The sequence below is a fragment of the Eleutherodactylus coqui genome, chromosome 7, assembly GCF_035609145.1.
Source record: "Eleutherodactylus coqui strain aEleCoq1 chromosome 7, aEleCoq1.hap1, whole genome shotgun sequence".
Classification (NCBI taxonomy): Eukaryota; Metazoa; Chordata; class Amphibia; order Anura; family Eleutherodactylidae; genus Eleutherodactylus; species Eleutherodactylus coqui.
In genome coordinates, this window is record NC_089843.1 from 64556601 (window position 1) to 64582828 (window position 26228).

The 26228-nt window shown below is 46.6% G+C and overlaps 1 protein-coding gene across 1 annotated transcript; it reads right to left on the bottom strand.

Moving 5' to 3' along the window:
• Positions 1 to 973: 973 nt before the first annotated feature.
• Positions 974 to 13593, bottom strand: UCHL1 (ubiquitin C-terminal hydrolase L1). The gene is made up of 8 exons (XM_066573148.1): positions 13565 to 13593; positions 11245 to 11373; positions 8445 to 8595; positions 7116 to 7201; positions 4982 to 5029; positions 4720 to 4789; positions 2360 to 2415; positions 974 to 1312 (listed from the first exon to the last, which is right to left on the bottom strand). The coding sequence occupies exons 1-8, from the start codon at positions 13586 to 13588 to the stop codon at positions 1226 to 1228; spliced, it is 651 nt and encodes a 216-aa protein (XP_066429245.1). The 5' UTR covers positions 13589 to 13593; the 3' UTR covers positions 974 to 1225.
• Positions 13594 to 26228: the final 12635 nt, after the last annotated feature.

The following is a 26228-nucleotide window of genomic DNA, read 5'->3' on the forward strand; positions in this document are numbered from 1 at the left end:
ATTGCCTATTGTGCATAGTGAGCTGCCAAATACTGGGTGCAACTAGTGTGCAGCTTCTGAATATTCCTCTATGCACATGTTCACCGGAACTACTGCAGATGCATCTGTATGACTGGCACCTGTCTCTTTAAGGACATACATTGTACTAGTTGAGGCCTAGATCAATGCATCTAATCTGCCACTCCTTGGTCTCTGCCTGTATGACAAACCCTAAATTGTTCAGTTACTGCATGCATAAAAACCTGACAGATCTGTTTGTGTGAACAGGCAGTCATCTATCTATGAATGGCTGCCTCTTTACTGTGAATGTAGGCCAGAACTATCCCAGGCTGCTCTGCTTCCATTCACTGAGCGATGTTTGTTCGTGTAAAAGCACAAAAACGATTACTAGTATGACCTATAGGGCATCTGTGCCCAACAGCTTGTCCCATGTAAAAGCACCCCAAGTTAGTCATTTAAATCTCTTGCTCTGCTCCCAGAAACCTTTGCAGTCATCATGTGCTAACTAGAGGCAATTGCTACCCTGTGGTCATGAACTGAATGTGACTGCTGCAGGAGCTTCTGGGACATTTGAGTACTGGCTTAATAGCTTGTAAACTTTAAAATGTAAAGACTCCTTTAAGGGACTGGGATACTTCAAGGGATGGTCCCAGTCCTAGCAGTTTTGCTGCAAGCTCTATTTTGTGTAGTGGCCCTAGATGGTACTACACACAGAGTCCCATTTATCATAATAGGACTCAGCTTGCAGTACCAACTCAGGCCACTGCATTGTATAGAGCTGCTTCCTGCATCAACAGCTAGAAGAAATCCCGTTAAAGGATTAAGTGCCATAGGTTATGACATTTTCATGCCTCAACACACCAGCTTCTTTATGGCTTTCAAACTGCGAGTTCTATCCGATTTATGTCATGGCCATTAACATGCGACCATTCCTGAGATTCCATATTGATAAAGCCCAACAGAATTAGGACACTTATTGTTCTGCAAAAAAAATTTATTCAGCTTGTGTTACACCAAGTGTTGTATGTTTGCACATAGGTGAAGGTTTGTAAAGCACAAAAATCACAGCAAGAAATAGCTAAAAAGCTAAGAGCACATGTTGAAAAAGCACTTCATATCCCATCTTGCTGGAGCATTAAGTTGGTGAAACACCTAACAGGTGAAACAAGGCAGTACCGGTTAATAACCAAACAAGAAACTACAGTATATCTAGACTGGGAACAAGTTATGCAGCCTTGACGAGAGCCACAGATGAAAAACGAACATCGCCAACCTCACGCTCTGTAAACTGCTTGCAGATCTTGCTGGCACCCTGGAAGACAAAGGTAATTGATAAATACAGCTTCATCTTCACTTAATGTCTGTGCATTCAGTTTATGAAAAATAGCTGATTTCTGAATGTGATTCCATCTAATCTTTACTGGAAAATGCACCAGATGTGCAAAAACAAAAACGAACATATTAGCCCCATTCCCCCCACCTTACTCAAAGGACATTAAAACGTTATATAAAAAGCCACTGATGCAGACGATTCACACCAATGAAGCATCTGCATGTTCGCTCACATGGACAGACTGAGATTTTCCACTCACAAAAACAAAAAACCAAGACTTAAAATGCATGCTACACCATTGCAGATTTCACACGTACGGCTTCTGTGGACGTCATACGACTCGTGTGGATGAGATTTCTGAGAAATCTCATCTACATGGTTGGCCAATCCCAGAATTAGTGGCTGTGGCGAAATTCTGGATGGAATTTCTGTGGCAAATCTGCCCTGTGTAAACGCAGTCTTAGGGTGCATTCACTGTATTATCGGCTGGGGTTTTCATGCCCAGCCGATATATGGCGTCTCTGCAGGGGGAGGAGTCTGGAAGAGCTGGGAGTAGTGCTAAGCTCCTGCCCCCTCTGACTACTCTCCACCCCTCTGCACCATTTGCAAAGAGGCAGAACAGGTGCAGGGCTAAGTTCTGGGAATTAGCTCCATCCAGGCTCTCATTGAAAATCGTGCAAGAGAGGCGGGAGCTCAGCACTGCTCCCGTTTCTTCCAGCCTCCTCCCCCTGCAGAGAGAGATGCTGTATATTGGCTGGGTGTGAAAACCCAGCTGACATATGGTCGTTTGAATGCCCCCCTTAAAGTGTGAAAACATGCACCAAGAGTTTGTGTAAACCAAGCCAACCAATAAGTCATAAAGCTAGATAAGGGTCTAAACAGGTGCAAAAATGTATCATCTAGTGTAATGCACCCTTGTGACAATTTCCTATAGAAACCACAGTCTTATTTATGACCCAATCACTACACTACTAGGTTTGGGATGTTTAAGGTTTGAACACTTCAGTTTAATAAGTGAATCCTTACCTCCAGAAGGGTTCCTTTAGTAGGACCATGGTCAATAGGCTTTGCAGTTAACCCATCTATAGAAGAACAAAAACATTTTACATATGGTGACATTAACAAGTTTGGTGTTTAAGAGGAACCTGTCAGTTTTGAAGCTCTTAAACCCAACACCATTAAACCAATGATGCAAGGCACATTCTACAGTTACTTCGGGTCATCTGGGCAAAGCAAACCTTTGCAATGAAGGTTAACATTTCCCATGCAGATTACTGTGAGCCAAGTGTGGGCCATGTTGTTCCGGCCTGCATACCTAATCTGCTAAAGTGACATTGCTGCGATCTAACTTGTGCTGCGAGATCTGACACCAATGCATGCAAAGTTGGCTTGTGCCTGTTGTGTGCAGATTCATCACTGAACTGTGCATGTGCCACTAGGGACTTCTGCACTGCTGCAGATTGTAGGATCAGGAGGTACCACATCACTAGTTATGCATTGCCTACGATAAACAAATGAAAAATTGCACACTTAGTTAAATTCTTTGGGGTTAAGAAGCTTCAAAACTGATAGATTCCCTTTAAAAGATACATTACGTAGGAAGCCCACCCATGAGCTTACAGTCCAAGTAGCTACAGGATGTTAGGGAGATTCGTAAGCAACTGTCAACCCAACAAGTGGAATACCAGAGGAAAATTTGAGTGTCAGATGGAATGAGAAAGGAAATGCATACCCCCCACCAAAAGAGGAGGCACAAGAGAAATTGTCTGAAAATCGAGATTAGAAGGGTAGAGAGGAGAGGTCACTAGCAGATAAGATGGTGTGAATTTGTTGATTAATGTGTTTAGAGGGTTGCCCAGTGAAAATTCCTTTTAAGCCTTTGTAGTGTTTTGGAATAAGTAGTCTTTACTCCTCCAGTTGCTGCCTGTCGTGAACGGTGGATCTCATGTCATTTATACATAGGCTTTACCCTGCAGTGTAATCCTGCCTGTGCTGTTAGTAAGGTGACTGTTGCAAAGGCCCCTTTTTACGTGGGCATAGCAATCATTAAGATTTCTACGATCCAACAAGGATCTGAATGAATGTCAAGTAAAGGAATTTGTCATTTAGTCTAAATCCATGCACCAAATATTCAGTTTATGCATGACCATATGAATCATTCATCCATGAACTGCCTGTTTATGTGAATGAGGCTGGCCCGCTCCATCCACAGATGATCATTCCTGTATAGAATCACAGGAACGATCATTGCTGGAACATCCTGTCAGACATCTGTGCTTGACAGGTTGATCGGTGTAAGAGGGCCCACAGCACTCCACAAATCAGGAAACAGACTATTAGGCTCTTTGGCCGGTGTGACAAGCAGAATTTTAGTATTTTTTTAAATTTAGATCTGACAAGACTATGAATCATTTTACAAAAGTCATTTCTTATGACACATACCCTTTAAGTGTGTACTAGCATTTCAGCAGTCTGAGGAATGGACAGATACAAGAATGTATTGACAAGATGGCAGGAGGGTGCAAGTGAGACAGATCTAGATGTTCTAACCCTTTCCAATCCAATTTGTATCCTGGTTTTCGTAGGGGGCTTACTCTTTCTGCTGTTATACAATGGCGCTATCTGCTGGCTAAAACCAGTACTGCATGAGGTTACACGTTGGATAGGCTCCGACAGCAGAGAGGCTGGTAATATACAGTAAGAGAACCCCGACGGATGTCTTCCAACATTGGAGCTGTACAGCCTTAAATCATCATGTCTTCAGAGGTCAGACAGTGGATTGGAAAGGGTTAAGACTAAGTGGCTTGTGAAGAGGAGTATTATGGCATTACCAGATAGGACTAGGTGGAAGCAGAGTAATGTGCAGTTCTGAGCTTGTAATGCTCATCTTGAGGCCAGTTTCACACAAGTATACTACAGGTGCATTTATGCATCTGGTTGTGTAGAACAGGCCTAAGAGTACTTTCACATGTAATGCAGTTTGATGCTGATCTGCAGTATATTTTGTGCTGCACATCTCAAAATCTGAACCAATTCTGCCATGTGGTAATTTACTCTAATATATTCCAGCCTGAATCTTTTATGACCTAGGCGATAGTGCTGTGGTTGGCCATTTCCATTGTGCCACAGATTAAGACCTGCCACTCCATTTAAACTCCTCTTTGCTATGGTCTTAAGGGTATCTGGATCCCCCTTGCTGGTGATCAGACCCCTACTGATATTGCCAAACAATTGGATAATTGAAAAAGGTCAACTGTTTTAGGCTACAATACCCCTTTAAGTGGGAGGGCAGGAGAGAATCTCTAGATTCAATGCAGAGATTTGCAAAGTCTTCTACCAAGGCATATAGCAAATCAGATTACAGAGCTGGTAAAAGCCATTCTTACCAATCTCATAGAGGTGTCCATTCACATTTGTGAACACTATCAAGTGGAAGTGAACACCATCTTCACTAGGCTGAAAAAGAAAAGGGAACACATTTTTATGTCAGTATAACATGAAGACTGCACATATCCATATGCCTCATTAAGACATGAATGTTAGGTGTCCAATAGAACTTTCCAGCCAAGATACCCAGAGTATCTACAGTATAGGACATTGATCCCTTCAAAAAGGAATGTCATAAAGCCTGACAATGTAACCACTTACCCTACAGTGCCCTTCAGCTGCAATGGAGTTGTGTGCAGAGCATAGGACCTGGAAGACAGATAGTGTGCATCCATCAACATGCATGTTAGCTGCATCACAGCTGAGGCTGAACAGTTAAGGTATCTACATGGAACAAGCATTCAGATGGTTGCTCAGAAGAGTCAGAGCATATAGTTAATTTGCAAAGATTTAATAAAGGGATCTCCATGCACATTCACAAGTCGTTCAAATATGAGCTGACTGCCAGACAACTTCAGCAATTTTAGAAGGCAGAAACAAAACTAGTGACTTATTACTGACCCTGTTTGCACTGAACGTGAAGAGAAGGCAAAAAGGCTAGCACTCTTACACAATCTGTTAAGTCAACTCAGAAGTGGTCACTGGTGAGAATCAGACCAAAGAGGCAGGTTCCTGGACAGTTTTAAGTTAAGCATCTTTGGTTTGATTCATACCAGTAACTTAACTTGCCCGACTTAATACTGAACAGATTACTTGAGTCCTAGCCCTTTTACACAGGCCCAACAGTTGGGTAAGGTAGCGCTTGTGCAGAGGTGTTTACACTGTCAGACTTCCCCTATGTAAAGTGCTTAGTGTTTACACTGGAAAGTCAGCTTTAAAAACCTGTAGAGAAGGGAGTGATTTTTGTGCATTTACACTGCATGATTGCGCAAATTTGTTTGTTTAAATGGCCCACAAGTCTCCTCTTCAGCACATCTAATGCTAGTCAGCTAACCAGGGTACTATGCCAGCAGCACTTCTATCAAGTCTTATATATCAACTATGTAAAAATGCATTAGGGGACCATACAAGGATCTCTCCCATGATGTTTATACCCAGGACTGCGGCTAACGAGGGCATCCTCCACATCTAGAGGAAAGAAGGTTTCAGCACAAACAGAAAGGGTTTCAATAAGATTGTTCTCAGCAAGAGAAACAAAGTAATCTTGTAGAAGGGGGTTCTTTACTGTAAGAGCAGTGAGACTGGAACTCTGCCTGAGGATGTGGTGATGGCAAAATACTTTAACAGTACAAGATTACATGACAGACATTAATAACCAGAAGGGTTGTTGATCCAGGGATTATTCTTACTGCTATTATGGAGTCAGAAGGAATTCCCCCCCACCCTCCCCTCCAAAATGAGCAAGTTGGCTTCTGCCTCACTGGGGTTTCTTGCCTTCCTCTGGATCAATAGGCAGCAAAGGGTAAACAGGCTTAACATTTGTCTTTCAGCCTAGCATACCATGTTGTTTTGTCATCACCTCCAGTGTCAGCAAGCTAGTGCATGATTCCACAGCTGGTTTTCCTTTTCTGGGGCACTCTGCCCAGATTTCTCTGTTTGCACAAACTATTTGAATTTGCCCCTTTTGGCAATTTGCTAGTCACTTATGTAAAAGAAAAAACTTTAGCTACTGTTTCAAGTTATTAGATATCCACAAGCTGCAGACAGCTTATTATTTGACCACTCAAGTATTTAACTCCCATTTGGTCTATAATACACTAGTGTAATTTAAATGTATGCATCTACTCACATGGCCATATTTTTCATGGCCTTTTAAAAATGCAGCCTGACCTGTATTTGCCTAGCAGGAAATAGAGGACAGCACATACTGATGTAATGTGATTTGTAACATGCTTGTATTACATGAACGTGGTGCTCTGGGTCTCTTCAAACCCCATGAAAGGTTTGGGTCCGATTGCTACTTGTAAATAAGTCTTTACAAAGCAGTCCAAATCCTCCAGCCAGAGCTATTATAGGCATGGCGTGACACCAGCCACTGGTAGTTAATGCCAGCCAGTGATCTTGCACTGGTGCTTTGGCAGTATGAGCAGTGCATCTAAATGCTGGAGTGGACATTAATATGCAAGTGTAGACACTGCATTACATACTACAGAAGTAATTTGTTACCTAGAAAGCCACTTCAATCCATCAGCAGAGTGGGAGGAAACCCATGCAAATGCCATAGAGGTGTGGACCTTGGTTACATTTCAACCCAGGACCCCAGTGTTTTAGAGACAGTGAAAGCAATTAATGACAAAAAGCCATTAGGCCATAGTTTTTGATGGGTAGGGTCATTTGTGATTTTTTTTTTTTAAACACAACACATTGCACAACTGAAAAAAACGTCAGTTTTTACCTTATTTTCCTCCAGGAGTTTGGCCCTGTCATCAGGCGAGGCATCAGCAGATTTGTCTAGAAAGTTCTTCAAAGCAGAGTCCTTATCTGTAATAAGTCACTGTCAATATTAACTAGAACAGGCAAATTAAAAGTCAGGGTCATGTGCAACCACCTATTCCTTGCAGACATGCCATATCTGATTACTCACCTTATGCTCTTACCTCCAATAGTGAGCACAATCATAGCCTTGTAGGCATCGTGATTGACTAAGGGATATTTGGCTTGAAAATTCTGAAGAAATCCTGCACTAGGGTGACCAAATTAAGTGCTGAAAGTAGCAAAGTGTACTTGTCACATATGCAAGTAAAAGGAAACAGAACCAGCGCCTGATGAGTAGAGCTACATCTTCACATCAATTGAGAGTCAACATACTGCCACTAAGCTAACTGCATCCCTTTGGACTCATTGTTGTGTCAAATGCCCATTTACCTCAATGCCTGCTCAATTTAAGGGTACCTTTGGTAGTGTAGCTGACTGACAAACCTTTGTGACATAGGAGGGGGATGAACTTTGCGAGGCTTCCAGCACTGAACAGCTGCACAAGCCCTGTCACTGCTGGCAGGAGACATGAGCTGCATAACTAGAGGTATCCTGTAACTTTACAGGCACCCTTATAAATACACAGCTTTATTTGTCCTAGCATTTTCTGGAAATAGAGAAAGTGCATCTGCCCAGAAGGTAACCTTAGGGCATGTTCACATAGAAGTGGATTTTTCTGCATGGACTCCACCCCTAAGACCAAGGCAGTTTCACTGTCCATTTCTGCAATTTGCATGCACAGATTCCACTGCTGAATCCCACAGTGGAATCAGTGTGCGCCACTGGCCATGGAGAGGGAAGATACATTCTTACCTCTTGGCGCTGTGGGTCTCCCCTCCATCGCAGCTGGATCTCCTTTTTCTGCCCAGAGAATCTGCTTGGCATGCCGGCAATGTGCTGTGCACACTTTATTTTTTAAATCTCTTGCGTATCTGCGGCACAGCACAAAAACAGCTGTGGCTGTGCTGCGAATACAGATAGCTTCCATTGACTTCAGTGGAATCTGCAGGAGCCGTCTGCAGGAAAATGGAGCATGCTGCAATTTCTTCTTGTGCATGTGACCCCCGCAGCCTGGGAAGAAATCATGTCCGCATGCTAATGCATCTCTATGGGCAGCAGGATGCATGGATCTCCCGTGCAGGGGCCACACACAAGGATTTTAAGAATCAAGTCTGCACGTGGACATCGGGCCTTAAAGTGAGGAGGATTACACCCTACCACTTACATTGCAAATATTGTGAGCACTCACCAAAACTCAGTTTGTCTTTATTACTGGCTGTTGCATGTATGAGCCCAACTATTCCACAAGAGTTTTCCATGGTCTGTTTCATGAAGTACACTTTGGCATCAGGCTCCTTGTCCTTATGTTCATCATCTTGCTTCTTTCTGAATTCTTCATGCTAAAATAAATCCTCTGAAGAATTAATACACCAATCAGCCAAAGACAAAACCCAAACACTGAGTGATTCCTCATATAGCATTAGAAGGGGACTGAGTGTACCCATGGTACTGTAGTTAAAAGGAACCTGTCACTAGCTATGAGCACCATAAACTATGGTGCCAAGGAAGGTTGCCAGGGAGGCTTTATACTTACCTACCTCCTAGTGCCCATGCAATCACCCCTGAAAGTCAGCATGTTGACTGACATCTGACTGAAAGCTGCAGGCTGTATGCATATGCTCCCATTGATCTCAGTGCATGCACTGTAGCTTTGAGTCTGCTGCCTGGTCCACATCCCAACCTTTGAGGCTGACAGCATGGGCAACAGGAGGCAGGTATTAGATACCACCCTGGGCTCCTACCCTTTGAGCAGCATAGTTTAGATTGTAATTGTAGCTGGTCACAGGTTAACGCTATACTACCTTCCCATGTTTAAAAGATTCCCATCTCAGCCTTATGGCATATCCTTTGGCTAGGCCATTACAACTTGATAGGTGCACGTGCCACCAATCTTCTGTTCTAACCCCCACCACTATGAATGTGGCAGCATTAGTTGCCATACCCCCCTATAGAGGTCAGTGGTACTTACATGACCAGTGTAGCACAGCAAGTTGTGCCATTTCCATAACAAGATCTGTGGAAACTAGCTGGCTGTGCTCCTGTTTGCACAACCACCATTACCTTCTATGGAAGTTAAACATAGCTCAGTTGAACTCTGGATATGGGGTGGCCAGGCACACAAAAGCAGTGTTTGGCTGATGGGAACACCCCTTAAAGGAAACTTTGCCATTTGATCCCAGTAAACTTATCAGGCTCAAAAGGTGATGGAACAGGGAGTGCCATTTCATACTCACTAGGCACCTCGTTACAGCACTGTCCCCATGTGCATCTCCCATTCATCTTTATGGGAGATGCACATGCAGAAAGTCAAGCTGCCAGTGCAGAGACTGGAACAGGGCACCTAGTTAGTATGAGAGTGCTCCCCAGACTCCATTTCATCACATTTGAGCCCCATAACAATATATGGAGCTTGAATGCAATTGTCCCTTTAAAGTCTAGAATAAGCCTTTAAATTTGAAGGTTACAACCCATTTAAGCATACAATAGATAGGAACACATAAAACCAGAAACAGCAAGAAAACCTTGTATACATTACTGTCAGTTAGCATGTTTGGCCAAAGTTAGTCAGATATGACTCTTCAGTTCCCTTATTTGCACCATACAAACTATGGGCCCACCAAGCCTTCTATGGGTCATACCACATGAGAACACAGAGCATAGATTGCTAGGTTTCCATCTGAATTCAGTTTTGCCTATAGGGAATCTGTAAGGCTGGCCGTAGTTACGTACATTTGTGGGATATCTACATGGCAGTTAGGCAGCAGTTCCATCTGAGGTTTTGTGCACCAACAGAATCAGACCATTTTATTAGAGCATCTTAGTAGTATTGCACTTCAGACACTCCTATTGCATCTGCTTGGCAACACTGTAGACTCCCATTTGTGGTACTGTTAAATCTGTACAGTATGTGAATTCTCTCATCTGCTGGACTAACCACCACAATGTTAGTTGGTCTGGTCCTCAGTCAGGACAGGAGGTGCTGTAATTGGCATGTGCCACACTTAGCATCAACTACTAGATCACAATGCCGGTACTGTTGTACCTTGTCGACACAGCAAGTAAGGGGTGTTGGCAGCAGGTAACACCCAGGCTGTGCCCCTTGTTGCCGATTGCACAGGTAGAGGGAACAGTCAATGCAGCCAAGGAACTGGAGTAACAGGGTAGCTGGGAGAACATTCTGGCAGCAGCAATGGGAGCATGCCGTGGACTGGGATGCTGTCAAATCACCCACGCATAGGAGGCAGCAGGGGGAGCACACTGTAGAAAGATGGATGGGAGTGTCAGCGGACCAGGGAGCGCCGATTGCAGCATCAAAGGCAGTGAGGGCAGCGCTGGGGAAACTTCTGTGAGGAAGGGGGCCCCGAAACAGACACGACACACACCTACCTTAGAGCTGCAGCCATGTAACGGCAGCAGGGTCCAAGACAGGGAAGATGGTCAGCTAGAGAGCCAGAGCTTCGGCCTGTGAGCTAGCACTGTCAGTAGCGCAGTTGCAGTCTGGGTAGTTGGCCAAAAAAAAAAAACCCAAAAAACTCTGGCCTCTCACCTACCACTGCCAGCAGCAGGATCCCAGATATGGGAAATGCTGGGCCATAGTGAGTGAGTCATGCAAAGCCTCCAGCAGCCAATCATGACCTGTGGGTTTCATCTGCCTGTCAAACAGCCTAACCCTTGCCTCCACCCACACTTGAAGACAAGATACAATACCCCCAATGCCACCTTTATAGGATGTCACTTCTAGGGTGATCAGCTGGTCACTGGCAGGTCCTGCACCCTGTTAGCCGATTTCTCTTGGGGAAGCTGATCAGCCAGACATACTAGACTGCTCAGATTGTGGTAGAGCCTTCTATTAAACAGTGCGAATATTGCTTGATTATACCTTGCACAGGAGGTGCCAATGTATGTTACTACCCTGTATGCTAGTCATATCTGTACACCCACCCAAGACAGTCAGTATGCCATAAAAGGTTATATAAAAGCCACATTACCTGTTGGGTGAGTGGGAAGAGCAGCAGCACTGCGCAGACATCATGGGAAAATGACTTGAGGTAATCGCTCTCAAATCCCAACACATCCACAAACTTGACAGTTGGTGAGACCCCAACTTTTTTCAATAACTGCAAGAAAAAACATTTAGGGGACATAATATACTGAAGTCTGACAGCAAGTGGATGAGATTTTATAACATGTAAATATTGAAAGGGAGAACAGCAAGAGGTTATTTTATGGTATTGTATCTGAATGGTCATAAAATTATAATCTGCAAACTCATCTGTATCCGGAAGACGTTCCAGCCATGACGGGAAGGGCCACTGCAGTGTAATCCAGTAATGCCTCAATCCATTGAGGAGCTCAGATCAATACTGCATTTCTATCACAAACCAAGATCCAGAGCTGAAACTATTTGGTGCCTACAGTGTCCAGTTAATCAAGTTATGGCAATCATGCACCACATTACACACCTCCTCAGATCAGTGAGAACTTATGACAGGGGCTTGGCGAGCTAAAGTTAAGGCACAGTATGACCCAAAACAAGGTTTGTGCAAGTCTGCTTCCACCCCTACAGTAGGCTCTTGGAAAGACCCTCCCCCAAAAAATGCTCTAGTACCAAAATTATTAATTCTTGGTTTGTCACCAAGTCAGCATGTACTATACACACCCCATTACAGCATCCTGCTCACCCCACCCACCCAATATAGACCAACAACCAGGGGCAGGACTAATCTTAATTTCATGATTTGAACAAAAGTTAGGAATTTTGCCTCAAGATGGTTGATCAGATTTAATAAGTTGTCTGCCCCCAGAGTCTGCAGCACTTGTTAATGGAACAATCAAAAAGAAGCAAAATAAGAATGGAACACAGGAAGCTTTCTAAAACCCTACAAGGAAAAACCCTTAAGAGATTGTAGCAAAATTAGAAGTTATCCCTGATACAGGGTAGGAGAACCCTTACTAGTCAGAGGAGGTCTCACCAATCTGAGGAACTCGTGTTCAGCGTTTCACTTTTTCCGTTAGTCAGCACTCCATCCATTCCAGTGGGACTGACAGAATACCTGAGCAGGAACCATTCGGCTACTTCTGCAGTCCCATTAAAAGGGATTACAACAGCAGTATGACTAGAGCTCTTCCTCACTACATGGGGTGCAGTAACACAAGAGAAGGACATAGGACCTCTGGCAGGCATCTCAATAGTGAGACCCCCAGCGATCAGCAAGTCCTGTGGATAGGGGATAACTTCTAATCTTAGTACAACCCTTTAAAGTGTGTTGTACTAGAATCACAAGTTATGCCCTATCCACAAGATAGGAGATACTTACTGATCAGAAGGGGATCTCGCTGCTGATTTAAGTGGAGTTGGGAATACTTAATTTAAAACTAATTTTTTTAGTGTGTATGCAGAGACCGAGGAGAGCAGCAGCAAAGATGATCAGTGACCCTCCTGTATATCTCCCTGTCAGAGAGGGGAGGGCAACATGAGTTTGTTAGTGTTAGCACCACCATCTGAGATCAGATTTGCTCCAATTGTCACATATGGGGGTTCTTCCCATAAAGGGAAGAAAATGACTCATCTAAATCACTCCTATACACTGTTTAACACCAGATATGGAGGTCATTGCTGACTGTGGCACCTAAAGGCTTATATATTTAAAAGAAAACCCTTTGTTTTAAAATAGTTTAGTAAAAACAAATCCCTCCACAATTGTTATTGGCACATGAACAACCTGTTCTAAATACTATGTTTATCAACCAGATCATTTTGTTAAAATAAAAGCAGTTTTCTGATATCAAGTTCCCTTAAAACAGGGGAAAAAAAAAACCTTTGACTAAAGAAACATGCTTTGGTCCTGGGAAGTATTTTTCTTTCCCAAATCGTAATAAGACCTATAAATTTGGTGTTCTCTTTATGCTACAGGTGATTGGTGTGGTTTTAAATATTCACAAAAGCCATACAAATCACAAAAAGACTTAAATAGTTCCCAATACAGTATATGTACCCAACATTGGTTCCTATGAAAAGCTAAAGTATGACATCATACAGCTACTTTGATGGAAGAATAAAGAGTTATGACGGCTGAACACAAGGGGATACGATTTACTGGCTTTAAGGCTAGTTCTGTCACTCGGTTGCCTTAGATACAATTTTAACCCCTGAGTTCTGTGTGTTTTTATAAGTTAAGAGTCTATGACAACCAACAACTTTTTCAGGATGGTTTTTCCAATTGCATGTGGCTGTTGGGGTTAAGCCAGCCCAGTGCTAGAATTACCAGCCCTTTTAGAAAACCCGTTGTGCCATTTAAAAAGCCGTACCTGTGTAATGTTCCTGTGCAGCATATGAAGAGCAGTCCAGACTGGCAGCAAGCCCACCCTTCAGCAGCGCTGCAAGCTCTCGCAGTGCAGACGTCACTGACACACAGATGACCCCAGCAGTTCTGCCCAGACAGCACAGATTGTGACTGATGCTTGCACACATTGTCACAAGAACTCACAGCGCTGCTGAGGGGAGCAGACCTAGGGGCAGAGCTCACTGAGATGTTCAGCACCCCTTGTTTACATGCCATGCAGGAACACTGATTACACGGATATGTCCTTTTAACTAGACATTGAACAATAAGGCCGCCTGCAGACGGGCGGGCCGGATCTGGCGGCGAGGATTCTTGACGTGGGACCCGACCGTACTCACCTGCCAGGCTGCACGGCAAGCCGGCACATCAAACAGCCAGAGCCGGCGGCGGGTGAGTGACATTTCTGTGTGCGAGCCTTGCACAGAAATAGAGCATGCCGCAGTTTGTTTGCCACGTGAGATTTCACGCAGCCGTCTGCATAGGATTGCATTTGTTAACGCAATCCTATGCAGGCTTACAGCAGTGGAAATTCCGTGGGAAATCCCGCCGTGGAATTTCCACTTGTGTGCAGGCGGCCTAACTTTTCTGAACTGGGCAAGTGATTAAGACAGTAAACCAAGCCCAGCGCTAGAATAAAGTGGCAACAGGTTCTGTTTAAGCATATGGAACACACCCAGACATTCCTATACATTTTCAATTGACTGCAGTGTTAGAAGTTTCCAGTGTGAATCAGCATTGAGAAGTTGTCTAAGATGCATTATGTCTTTAAGACCGGATTATAAAGACAAGTCTTCACACATGGCAGTTTCCACAGGTTATAGCTGCAGCAGAAACTCCAGAGGTTCTCTTCTACATGTGAACAGGATTTGCTTTAAGGGACTGTCAACAGGTTTTTCCTATGCAATCGATTGGCACTTTGACACGGGACGATCATTCAGACTTCTGCAGGAATTGTCCGATAATCATCCTGTGTAAATGCGTGCAGCAACTGAATGAGAATCGCTCAGTGTAGACAGCAGGCGGTCACTTCTGAACAACTGCCTGCTTGCAGTGACTGGAGGCAGGGGGATGAGCGCTCCCCGACCACCCCACATCCAGCAATGCTCACTCCTATGGAACAATGTGGGGACTAGCACAAGTGTTGGCGTTGTTTGCCCAACATCTCGTCCCATGTGAGGGGCTATTAGGCCGGCCTCAGTTATATTGTCAATGAGCACACAGCACCAACAGCCTAGTGATTTGCACCATGCAACTTACCTTATCACACATTACTAGTTAAAAAAAAAAAAAAAAATCCATGTACTATCTTGGCACATATTACACACCAAGATAGTACCTGAGGATTGGCAGCACGTACACATTGCATGCGTACACGCGTGAGCCCGGCCTTATATGCCTATACTTAGATGGTTCCTTTGGCGTTCCCCCCACACTCCAACAGGATACGTTCCTGCTGCGTAACCACAACACGTGACCACACCCTAAGGCCGCCTGCAGACAGCAGAGCTGGATTCTGCATGTGGAATCCAGCTCTGGTAGTGGTGGCATCCAGGCTTACCTGCTCTGTCTCCATCTTTTCCGTACTGTGGATGGACCCAGCGGCTCACTGCTGCACATGCGCAGTCATTTCTTCCTCATGCTGTCACTAGGTGATGTGGAATCCACAATGGTCATTGCAGACGGTTTCCATTGACTTTAATGGAAGCCGCCCATGCAGAGCCCACATGAAAGTGGAGCATACTGAAACTTCTTCCATCAGCAGAAATCACAATTGATTTCCGCTCGTGGGTAGAAAGCAGTGGATCTCCATAGGGGGTAAGCATTTGCTGCAGATTCACTGCAGACGCCATCTGCAGCAGATATCCACCCGCGTGCAGGTGTCCTAAGGGCTAATGCCCACAGCTGGATTTTTGCCACATTTTACATGGTGTTGTCCCACAGCTATTAGGTTCTATTGAACTTATCGCCCAATGTTCACACTGCGGAATTCCACAGCGTGAAGGAAAATACAGCATGCTCTATTTACCATGAGAATACGCACGGCCGGCAACCATTGAAGTCAATGGAAGCTGGGGGGGGGGGGGCAATCATGGCAGATACCGCTGATATTCGGCTGGCATAGAGTGTCACAGCTGTGGGCATGAGGCCGCTCATGTAGAGCAGACAGCGCTCAAGTCACGTCATTACAGACACCACATTCAAGCGCTGGTGTGCAAGGCCCCGTTGAAATAAATGGCAGCATTGTACCACCACTAGTATGTTAAAGATCACCCTGTGCGAGGGCAGCCCAACACCAGAGCAACAGGTACACAGAAGAGAACTCCATGTGATGAGCGGCTCAGGCAGCGCTCACCACCAGCAGGCACTGGGCATGCAAGGAGCAGTTGTGCACATCAGGCAGTCCTCTACCTAACAGTAGAGCGCTCCCTAGTGGTTAGGGTGTGAGTGCCAGCCGTCGCCATCCCCCAGCCACACAATACACTATGCCCACATCCTTCTAGAAAGCCCTGGACCGCGCCCTAATCCGGCTCCTCCATTATTAATGAGCCTCCATCCACCCTCCGGAGCCGCGCCCGCCATGAGGATGCTCAGCCCGGCTGCACTCACTTTATTCAGCATCTGCGGAGACAAAAGATACACAACCTGTCAGAGACCTCCCGGTGAGAAGAAGGAGCCATAGCCGGCCGGCATAAGCCGTTACCTCAGGGTTAATCTCCATAGGTGACAGCGCCATGATGAATCCGATGCTGCTCCGTCTGCTCACTGAAAGCGCTGACACGCCCCGGCTGCTTTTATGTGGGAGGATAGGTACCAAGTGACTGACGAGAGGAGGAGGGGAGTGAGTCAGCTGGTACCCAAGATTTTTAATAGATCTCTCCCCCCCTCTCAGAACGGAACCGAATCGGACGTTCCTAGCGCGGGAGACTGGCCAGCGCGCGAACTGGGAAGGGCGGTTGGGGGAGATTAGAAAGTGCGCAACATGTAGTAGTCCTGTCATGGTGGGGGGCTGCTGGGGCCACTGGGCTTCACCTGTGTTAATATGGCAGAGCAAGGCTGTGTTCACATTGTGCGGCCGTGATGCTGTACCGCCTGCAAAGCATGGGGCTTATAAACGGGTCATATACAATAAACATATACATATACAATAAAAAGACAAAGCTTCACCTACCCGCAGGCTGGAAGGGGTTAAACACTGTTCAGAAATGACCACTTTTCCCCTACCGCTATATGTATGTGGGCGTTTATCGTGTGGCGTGGTGAAGTGCGCCGACTACACGTCTATCCCACAAAAACGTGTATGGCGACATCCGTTTTTTAACCGCGTTAATGGGAAGCGAGGGTCTCCATAGATGGAGGGCGGCTTCACACAGCTGAGGAAACCTCGCATGAATATCAGCGCCATTCTTTTCAATGGGGTCATAAACTGCGATACAGGAAGCATCGTGCCCCATCTTTGGGCGCGCCCTCGCATCGCCCATTGTGTTCAATAGGGCCGGCAGCAACATCGCACTAGGCGAACGCAATGCCAGGTCTCCCATTGAAAACAATGCAGGACGCCCCGCGATCCTCCGCTGTCAGCTGCGCCGGAGGACCGCCACTTCCCCCGAAGCGATGTAAGGTGGTTTTTGATATAAAAACGCCTCACATCCACGTGAAAATCGCATGTTGGCGAGCGTGGCGTCCCGATATCGCACCCGCCCGTGTGAAGTCGGCCGTAACGCATATGTTTTTGTTGAAAAGACGTGATCAATGCTGAACCTCTATTCGGCTACACGGGCGAACACCATATTGCGCCGATAACCCCGGCCTGATATCGCGCTGGTCAATGTGCGCTTTACTGGCGGATGCGAGGCATTTTTCATGCAAAAACGCCTCACTTCTGTGTAATTTGCGATCCTCTGGCGCTTGTTTCACGTACGGCGGAGGATCGGCAGGTGTTCCCCATTGGGAGACATCACAACGCACTCGCGTGCGCGTCACGCGGCCTGTGAGGTGTTTGACTGTCCCATAGAAAACCATGGGCGATGCGTCCCGAGGGACGTAAAAAAATAGGACAGGCAGCCATATTTTTACCTCACAGCATCGCTATGTCGGCTGAAGCACACAAGCGTGAATTTCTTCCCCCGCGCAGCGGTGATAATCGCGGCCGTATAACGGCCAAAAATGAGACCGCCGATCTCAATTGGAGTTCAGTGGTTTCGCTTTCACTGCGGGGATTTCCTCGCTATGATTTCTACGGCCAAGAAAACATAGGAGCTGCCCTACAGGCGGGCAGGATCGGGCGGCCGCTATCTGCCTGCCCGTGTTTTTAAACTTCTGCGCTCTGGCGTGGAGTTGGAGCTACCGGCGATAGAGGAGAAACATCTGTAGTTCAGGCGCTACTATGCCCCGTACCGCCGAGTGTAGTTGCGCCTACGGCCGTGTGTTTTCAGCCCTGAGGGAAAATGTCGCTCATGTGTATGACTCCATTCTAAGGACTGGAGTTGATATTTGCGCAAGTTTTGTGCGTCTCGCAACACACGAAACTTGTGCGAGATTTATGCTCATGTAGTCTTAAGGGCTTAAGCAGATGGGCATATGCGCAACTATGCACGCTGCAACAGCAGGGGTACATCGGGAAAGCGCACCCCCCCCCCCGCTATTAACCCCTTACACGCCGTGATCTATTCATATCGCAGCATGTAAAGTGTTCCTAGAGGTTGTCATGGTAACAGGACGCCAGATACAGATGTCCTGCATTGTCAGTGCCTATGATCGCTATAACAAGCGATGAGGCATTGCAGTGCAGAAGTCTTATCATAACGATCATAGGTGCTCTGGTGCAAGTCCCCCACAGGGGCATAAATAAAGTTAAAAAAAACAATCGAAACAGTTTCAAAATAAAAAAAAAATGTAAATAAAAAAAACCACATTTTTTGTGCTTTGTTTCCCCCTATTAGTATAAAAACGAAATAAAAAAAATAAAATCCCACATATTTAGTATCGTCTCTGCAACAAATTGAACACACTTTTTAGGCTGGCTGCACACGGCCGTGACAGGCTCCGTCGCGAAATTCCGCGGCGGAGCCCGTCACGGCGCCCCCCAGGAGACCCCATACTTACATGCGGATCTGGCGTCCTCGCTCCCACATGACGCTTCCCCGCCCACCGCCGCCGCGTCATGTGTAGGCGGGGAAGCGTTTTCACGCTATCTTCCGCTGTGCTACAGTGGAAGATAGCGTGAACGGACAGCTTCCATTGACTGCAATGGAAGCCGGCCGCGCGTACACCCACGGCAAATAGAGCATGCTGCGGGTGAGGACGGGAGATTTCACGGTGCGGAATTCCGCGATGGAATTCCGCACCGTGTGCCCTGAGCTATTAGGTTCAATAGAACCTAATAGCTGCGGGCAACACAGCGGATTTTCGCCGCGAATTACGTGTCGGAAATCCGTTTGTGGGAAGGAGGCCTTATACTGCACGGAAAAAAGCATAAAAAAACACACCCAAAAAACAAAAGGCAAAATGCTTATTTTTTGCATTTTGCGTCCCAAAAAAAGCAATAAAAATTATCAAAAAAGCCGTATGTACCCTAAAACGGTACCCATAAAACTACAGCTCGTCTCGCAAAAAATAAGCCCTCACACAGCTCCGTCCATGGAAAAATTAAAAAAATGAGAGGACTTTGAATGCACCGATTTAGAAAAACAAAATCCTCCCCCCCTCCCCCGAGCCTGTTCGCATGAGAATGCAGTTACTCAAGAAGAGTGTTGCTCGCTCGAGTAACTGCCTTGTCCGAGCGTGCTCGCTCATCTCTATTCAGAAACAGGAGTGAGCCTATTAAGTGCTGCGGAATAAGTTGGCGCTATACAGATAAACAGTATTATTCTCCACAAGTTCACTGTCATTTGCGGCCTGAGGGCGAAAACAGATGTCTGAATGCGTTACCACACTTGCCGGTTTGGAGCATAGTTGCGCATGAACCAGGGAAATGTTTCCCCTTTGCCAGCTGTTGAAACTCCTCGCCAGAGCGCATGAGATTGAAAACAAAACGTGGGAAGATAGGTGCTGCCGATCTTTCCCGCACGTAGTATTCACTGGTCATGCCGTCATATGCCGCAGTACACAGGGTCATGGCCGGGTTTACAGCTGTATAATGCTGCAGGTGCCCCGCAGTGTTTTATGCTTAAGTACTTGTAAGCCCGACCTTTGGCTGTAGAATTTAATTTAATCAATTTTCAGAAAAGACATCCATTAACCCTTTTCTATCCATTTATTTTTTCTCATCCATTCTATTTGGAGCTGGGGAGAATGGATGAGAAAAAATTAGTTTTCCCTTTACCCTCCTGATCTGACAATTACTTCTGCATTCTCCCTTCAGCCTCCCGACTCGGTGATCACGTGACAGCTGCAGGTCGGGTGACAACGGTGGTCACATGATCGCCGGGCGGAATGCGGAAGTCAGGCCTCATGTCCACGGGGAAAATCAGGCCCGCTACGGATTCTACATGGAGAATCTGCAGCGGGTCCCTCCTGCCCCGCGGACATGAGGGCTGAAAATAGGAATTTAAAAGAATTTACTCATCCGGAGCGCGCGGGGAAGGTCTTCTCTTCCTCACGGCTCTTTTTCGGCCAGCGGATGAACTCGTCACGCCGGCGGCACGTCGCCGACGTGCCGCGCGCATGCGCCGGGCACATCCGCCGAGCCGAAGCAAGAAAGATGCAGCCGTGAGGAAGAGAAGACCTTCCCCGCCCGCTCCAGATGGGTAAATTCATTTAAATTCCTATTTTAGGTCTCCCGCGGATCCGGACGGCTTCCATAGGCTTCAATAGAAGCCCGCGGGAGCCGTCCCCGCCGGGGACCCGAACGAAAATGGAGCATGGTCCAGATTTTTTCATGCTCCATTTTTTTTAAAATCCCTTTTATTGACCATCCGCGGGTATTTATCTACCCCGCGGGTGGTCAATGCATCCCTATGGGGTGCGGATCCGCGGGCAGGAGAAGAGTTAAAATCTGCTGCGGATTTTAATTCTTCTTTTGCCCGTGGACATGAGCCCTAATACTTCCGCATTCTCCCTTCAGGCTCCCAACTCGGCGTTCATGTGACTGCTGGGGGTCACATGATCGCCGGACGGAATCTCCGTGCATTACATAGCGCTAATTGAGCGCTATGTAATGTGTAAAGGAGAAGGCAGAAAGGGTTAAAAACCCTTTCTGCCTTCTCCTCGGGGGTGCTTGATGAGGATCAGTGCAGGAGTGTATCTGCACCCGATGTGTCTGATGATCGGGTGCAGATGCACTCCTGCACTGCAGTGTCGGGCCTGTCCTGACATCGGAGCTATGGAGGGAAATGATGATGTTGGGGCAGGCCCGACATTGGATTGGAAAGGGTTAATACCTCTTCATCAGACATGAATCTTCGTCCTCTTAGGGCTTCTTTCAGGGGACCAAACAGGTGACAGTCTGATGGGGCAAGATCAGGACTATAGGGAGGATGCTTTACACATCAGAACGATAAAAAAAATCAGTTCACGCGCACGCTCAGTGTTGTCATCAGTCATGGGCATCCGGCTCCTTCACGGCTCACCCTTGTGCAGCCTTCCTTGAATTTTTCTATCCATTCAGTAGTTATAAAACAAGTAAAAAGGCGCTCCATAGTGTTATACCGGAGCGTAACAATCAACTGAAGAGATAGAAAGTTGGTACCTGGGGCCATATAAACATGGCAGTTCAGGAGGGTCCTTAAAGCAGATACCTCCCCGATAACAGGAAGATCCTCCGGTAAGGACAGTATTACGGAAGAGAAACAGCAGGTGTTAGGTGCGCTCAGACACAAGAGATCAGGAGAGTCAATGCATCTCAGCGCTGGACCGCTGCCATCATCATCTAGGCCAGATGAAGGCGCTGAAACGCGTTGCTGCTGACTCTCTTGATCTCTTAATTTGTTTCTGAGGACACTTCACACCTGCCGCTTCTCTTCCCTTCTGCTCACTTATAACACTTCTTCGCGACAAAACACTTGCTCCATACCGTGCGCAAAGTAATCGCCACACAGTCTCGCTCCAGAAGAAGGAAATCACGGCACGCTGCTCGTTTTTCGTGCAAATCACAAGTAGAGCGGCCATTTTTACTCGCGCTGCAGTCACAAATGAACTGATGTAACACATTGAGACCTGCAGAGCCATGACTGGGGAGACAGCGACCTACAACAGAACGTGTTGGTACGGGCTTCAACAGATGGACGGGATTTAGGCCCATTGTGCGACCGTGAAAATCAAGACCGCATAACAGGACGAAGCACAAACATTGATTTCAATCGTTTCGTTTGCACTAGCGGTATTCGTGCTTGTTAATACTACATGTGAAAAGCTCGGGCAGGACCTAGCACAGAGTTTGAGAAGTCCAAGAAAAAAAATTCTGGTTCATGCACAACTACGCTTTGTAGCGGTGAAAGTTGTTGCGCATATTCCCCCTAAAGAAGTCCTTAAACACGTAGCGGTGTAATTGTCCCATTATGCGGCCGCGTAGCGGGATGAAACACTATTGATTCGAGAGAATTCTTGCGTGCGCGTAAAATACGCTGTATTACCATGTGAGCCCGGCCAAAACAAGGACTACTAACAATCAGTAGAATTAGGCATTTATAAGTTTGCGAGAAGTTTTACATGACAGCAATGTAGATGTTGTGTGGTTCCTCGTGATGCCAGCAGGTGTCACTGTTGCTGTAGAGTTAGGCAGCAGGGCTCCTCATCATACATTTACTACCTCATTTAGTTTTGATAACGCATTACAGACGTGAGAAATTGAAAAATAATTTTTGGATCCCAACAAAAATTGTTTAATTTCACAGCTGCTCACTGTTGTTTTAAAGTAATTATCTTCTATATACCGCAGTCATTACCAATGCGTGCATCTGGAATAACTTGACGCGACATCTTTAGTCATAGAACAGGTTTTAAAGCTAGTACATCAAAAGTACTTTGAATTGAATTAACCCCTTAAAGAACAGCCTATTTTGTGCCTTAAGGACCAAGCGATTTCATAGTCACACTGCAAGAGCCATAACTCATCGATATAGCCGGATGACGGCTTGTGTGTTGTGGGACGAATTGTATTTTTTAATGGCACCACTCTGGGATACATAGGATTGATTGTATGACTTTAATTACATATATTTGAGGGAAGACGGAAAATCCTTCCAGAAACCCCACTATTGCTTTGTGGGGTTTTGTTTTCAGAGCATTCACAATTTGATAAAAATGACATACCGTATATTCCGGCGTATAAGGCGACTGGGTGTAGAAGATGACCCCCCAACTGTCGCCTTATACGCCTGGAATACGGTGTCCAAAAAAGCAGTACTCACCTCCCGCGGCGTTCTGCGGCGCTGCTGCAGGCTGTTGCTCCCTCCTCGTCACCGACAGAGCATTGCTTTCTGGATGAGGGGCTTGAAATCCCCGCCTCCAGAAAGCTAATGCTGTGATTGGCTAACTCAGGCAGTGTCAGCCAATGAAAGCTGGCGCTGCGTTAGCCAATCACAGCCATTCAATGACATCATTGAATGGCTGTGATTGGCTAACTCAGGCGGCATCAGCCAATGACAGCCATTCAATGAAGTAATTGAATTGCTGTGATTTCCGGACGCCGTGTGAGTTAGCCAATCACAGCATTAGCTTTCTGGAGGCGGGGATTTCAAGCCCCACATCCAGAAAGCAATGCTTTGTGGGGGACGAGGAGGGAGCGACAGCCTGCAGAATGCCGGGGGAGGTGAGTACTGCTTTTTTTTTTTTGACACCTTTTTTTTTGTATACCCGGCGTATAAGACAACCCCCGACTGCAGAGCGAGGTTTTGTAGCCTGCTACCACACGCAATGTCGCAGGCTACAAAACCTTGCAAATGTGAAGGAGCCCGTAGGAAAGCATGGGCTTCACATACATGCAATTTGTAGCGATGTCGCAACTGTGAAAATCGTGCGACTTTGTCAATGTGTGAGGGAGGCCCAAACCACACATTTGGTATCATCACATAAATATATAGAATGTTGTTATTGTCCTAATGATACCGACCTGCAGACAAAAATGTATCATGTCAATTTCCCTCCTCAACTCAGACTTGAAGCTCTACGCTAAAATCATAGCAAACAGGCTGTATCCTCTGATACTGGGCTTGATAAAAAATGATCAGGTTGGATTCACAAGAGGCCAACAGGCTCCTGATGGCACCAGGCGTTTGATAGACCTAGCGGACGCTGCAGCCTTGAGTCAGATGCCTTCTCTGATTCTCTCCCTGGACGCAGAGAAGGTGTTCGATAGAGTTCATTGGGGATATATGTTCCAGACACGAAGGAGTTTCGGATCGGAGGGCCTGATTTTCTCTGCCATAAGTGCAGTATACTCCTCTCCCTCAGCTTTGGTGCTGATTAACGAGTTACCATTTAAAACCATTTAAAATAACTAACAGTACAAGACAGGAAAGTCCCTTGCCACCACTTATATTGTAACTGGTGATAGAACCCTTGGCCGAAAACATAAGAAACAGTCCAAACATAGATGGCATAAGAGTAGGCCCAACACCACACTAAATCAACCTATTTCGCAGACTATGTTATACTATTACAAAAGCAAAATCCTCAGTACCAGCCGTCCTAGAAATACTCCACCAATTCGGATCCTTGTCCTACTACAAAATTAACCCCACACAATTTCAAATGATGGGAATTAACCTAGCACAAAAACCCAAACTACCTAATTAATTACTAATTTCGCTGGAGCCCGAGGTCGATTCCTTATCTAGGAATCCAACTCACCTCCAAAGCCAGTGACTTAGTGGATGACAACTCCCCCCCCCCCTCTTTTTTAAGGTCAATACAAAAAGAGCTAAACAGACTAGACACTCAAGAATTAAGTTGGATGGGAAGAATCATGATATACAAAATGTTAATACTCCCCAACATCCTGTTTCACTTAAGAACACTATCAGTTCCTATCCCAATAACGATCTTTTCCTCTTTCCACAAACAAATGAATGCATACATCTGGCAAAAAATCTAAACTCCGGGTCACTTTAATACAATGACTAAATTCAGGAAACACGGAGGATTCCTAAGCTGAAAGATTACCAAAATTCATTCCTAATACACCAATCCAAATATTTATGTACCCCCACCCTGACAAGACATGGCCTCTTATAGAATCCCATTTAACACACAATGTGGATGGGAAGGCATGTCTAGTGACATTCCATAAATATTTTTCTCTTTCGGAACTGCCACCTATACTTTCAGTACAAGCATCTCTCTTCATAAGGAAAGAATGTCTAACAAAAACCACGGAATCACAAAACAATCAGAAAACGCCTATCCCCTTTTCAGCATTAAAGGAGATGTCTCGAGGAAGCAGTTAAATTTTTTTTTGCCCAGTCCCCCCCATTAAGTACACATTACTAAGCCCCCCTGTAAATGACATTTCTAGCTGGTTCGTACTTACCGTTCCAGCGTTTCAGCAACTTATAAAAGTTTCCTCAAGATGGCCGCCGGCTCTTTCCCCGTCGTTCGCTGCAGCCCGACGTGCGCGCTCCCGAGACGCCGCCAGCTGTGTCTCCATGGCAACCGGACGCATCGCAGCCGCCGACCAGACGCCCCGCAGCCGCCGACCAGACGCCCACCGCCAGGCAGCAGGTAACCGGCGCTAGCCCCCGGCTCCCCAGCGCTAGACCCTCAGCCCAGGTGAAGGCCCCGGAGCCCAGCGCTAGGTTCCGGAGCCCAGCGCTAGTTCCCCCGGCCTAGCGGCAGCCCCCCCCCCGGCCTAGCGACAGCCCCCCCATCGCAGCGACAGCCCCCCCCGGCCTAGCGACAGCCCCCCCATCGCAGCGGCAGCCCCCCCCCGGCCTAGCGACAGCCCCCCCATCGCAGCGACAGCCCCCCCGGCCTAGCGCTAGTTCCCCCATCACAGCGGCAGCCCCCCCCGGCGCAGCGACAGCCCCCCCGGCACAGCGGCAGCCCGGCGCAGCGGCAGCCCCCCCCCGGCACAGCGACAGCCCCCCCCGGCGCAGCCCGGCGCAGCGGCAGCCCCCCCCCCCCCGACAAATCACTTACCTGGGACGCTTCTCGGGGCTGCTGGGCTGGGCTGGGCTTCTCCGCTGGGCAGCTCCAGTTTCTGCACCTTCCTCTAACAGAGGAAGGTACAGAATGGCCGCTGCAGCGCGCTCCCGAGCAGTGACAGCTCGTCTGCGCATGCGCAGAAGAGCTGTAGCGGGGAGCACACTGAAGCGGCTCGTGCTGAATGGAGAAGACCGGACTGCGCAAGCGCGTCTAAAAAAGCAAGCTGCCAGCGAATTTAGACGGAACCATGGAGACGAGGACGCTAGCAACGGAGCAGGTAAGTGGAATAACTTCTGTATGGCTCATATTTAATGCACAATGTACATTACAAAGTGCATTAATATGGCCATACGGAAGTGTATAACCCCACTTGGTTTCGCGAGACCACCCCTTTAAATCGTCTAAGCCCTAACCTTTCCACTGAAGCATGGTCCTGCCCAGGAATCAAATCAGTCAGACTTTTCTCACCACAACCAACTTATACCTTTTTTACTGTTACAAGAAAGATACAAAGTTCCCTCATCAGAATTCTACACCTTTATCCAAAT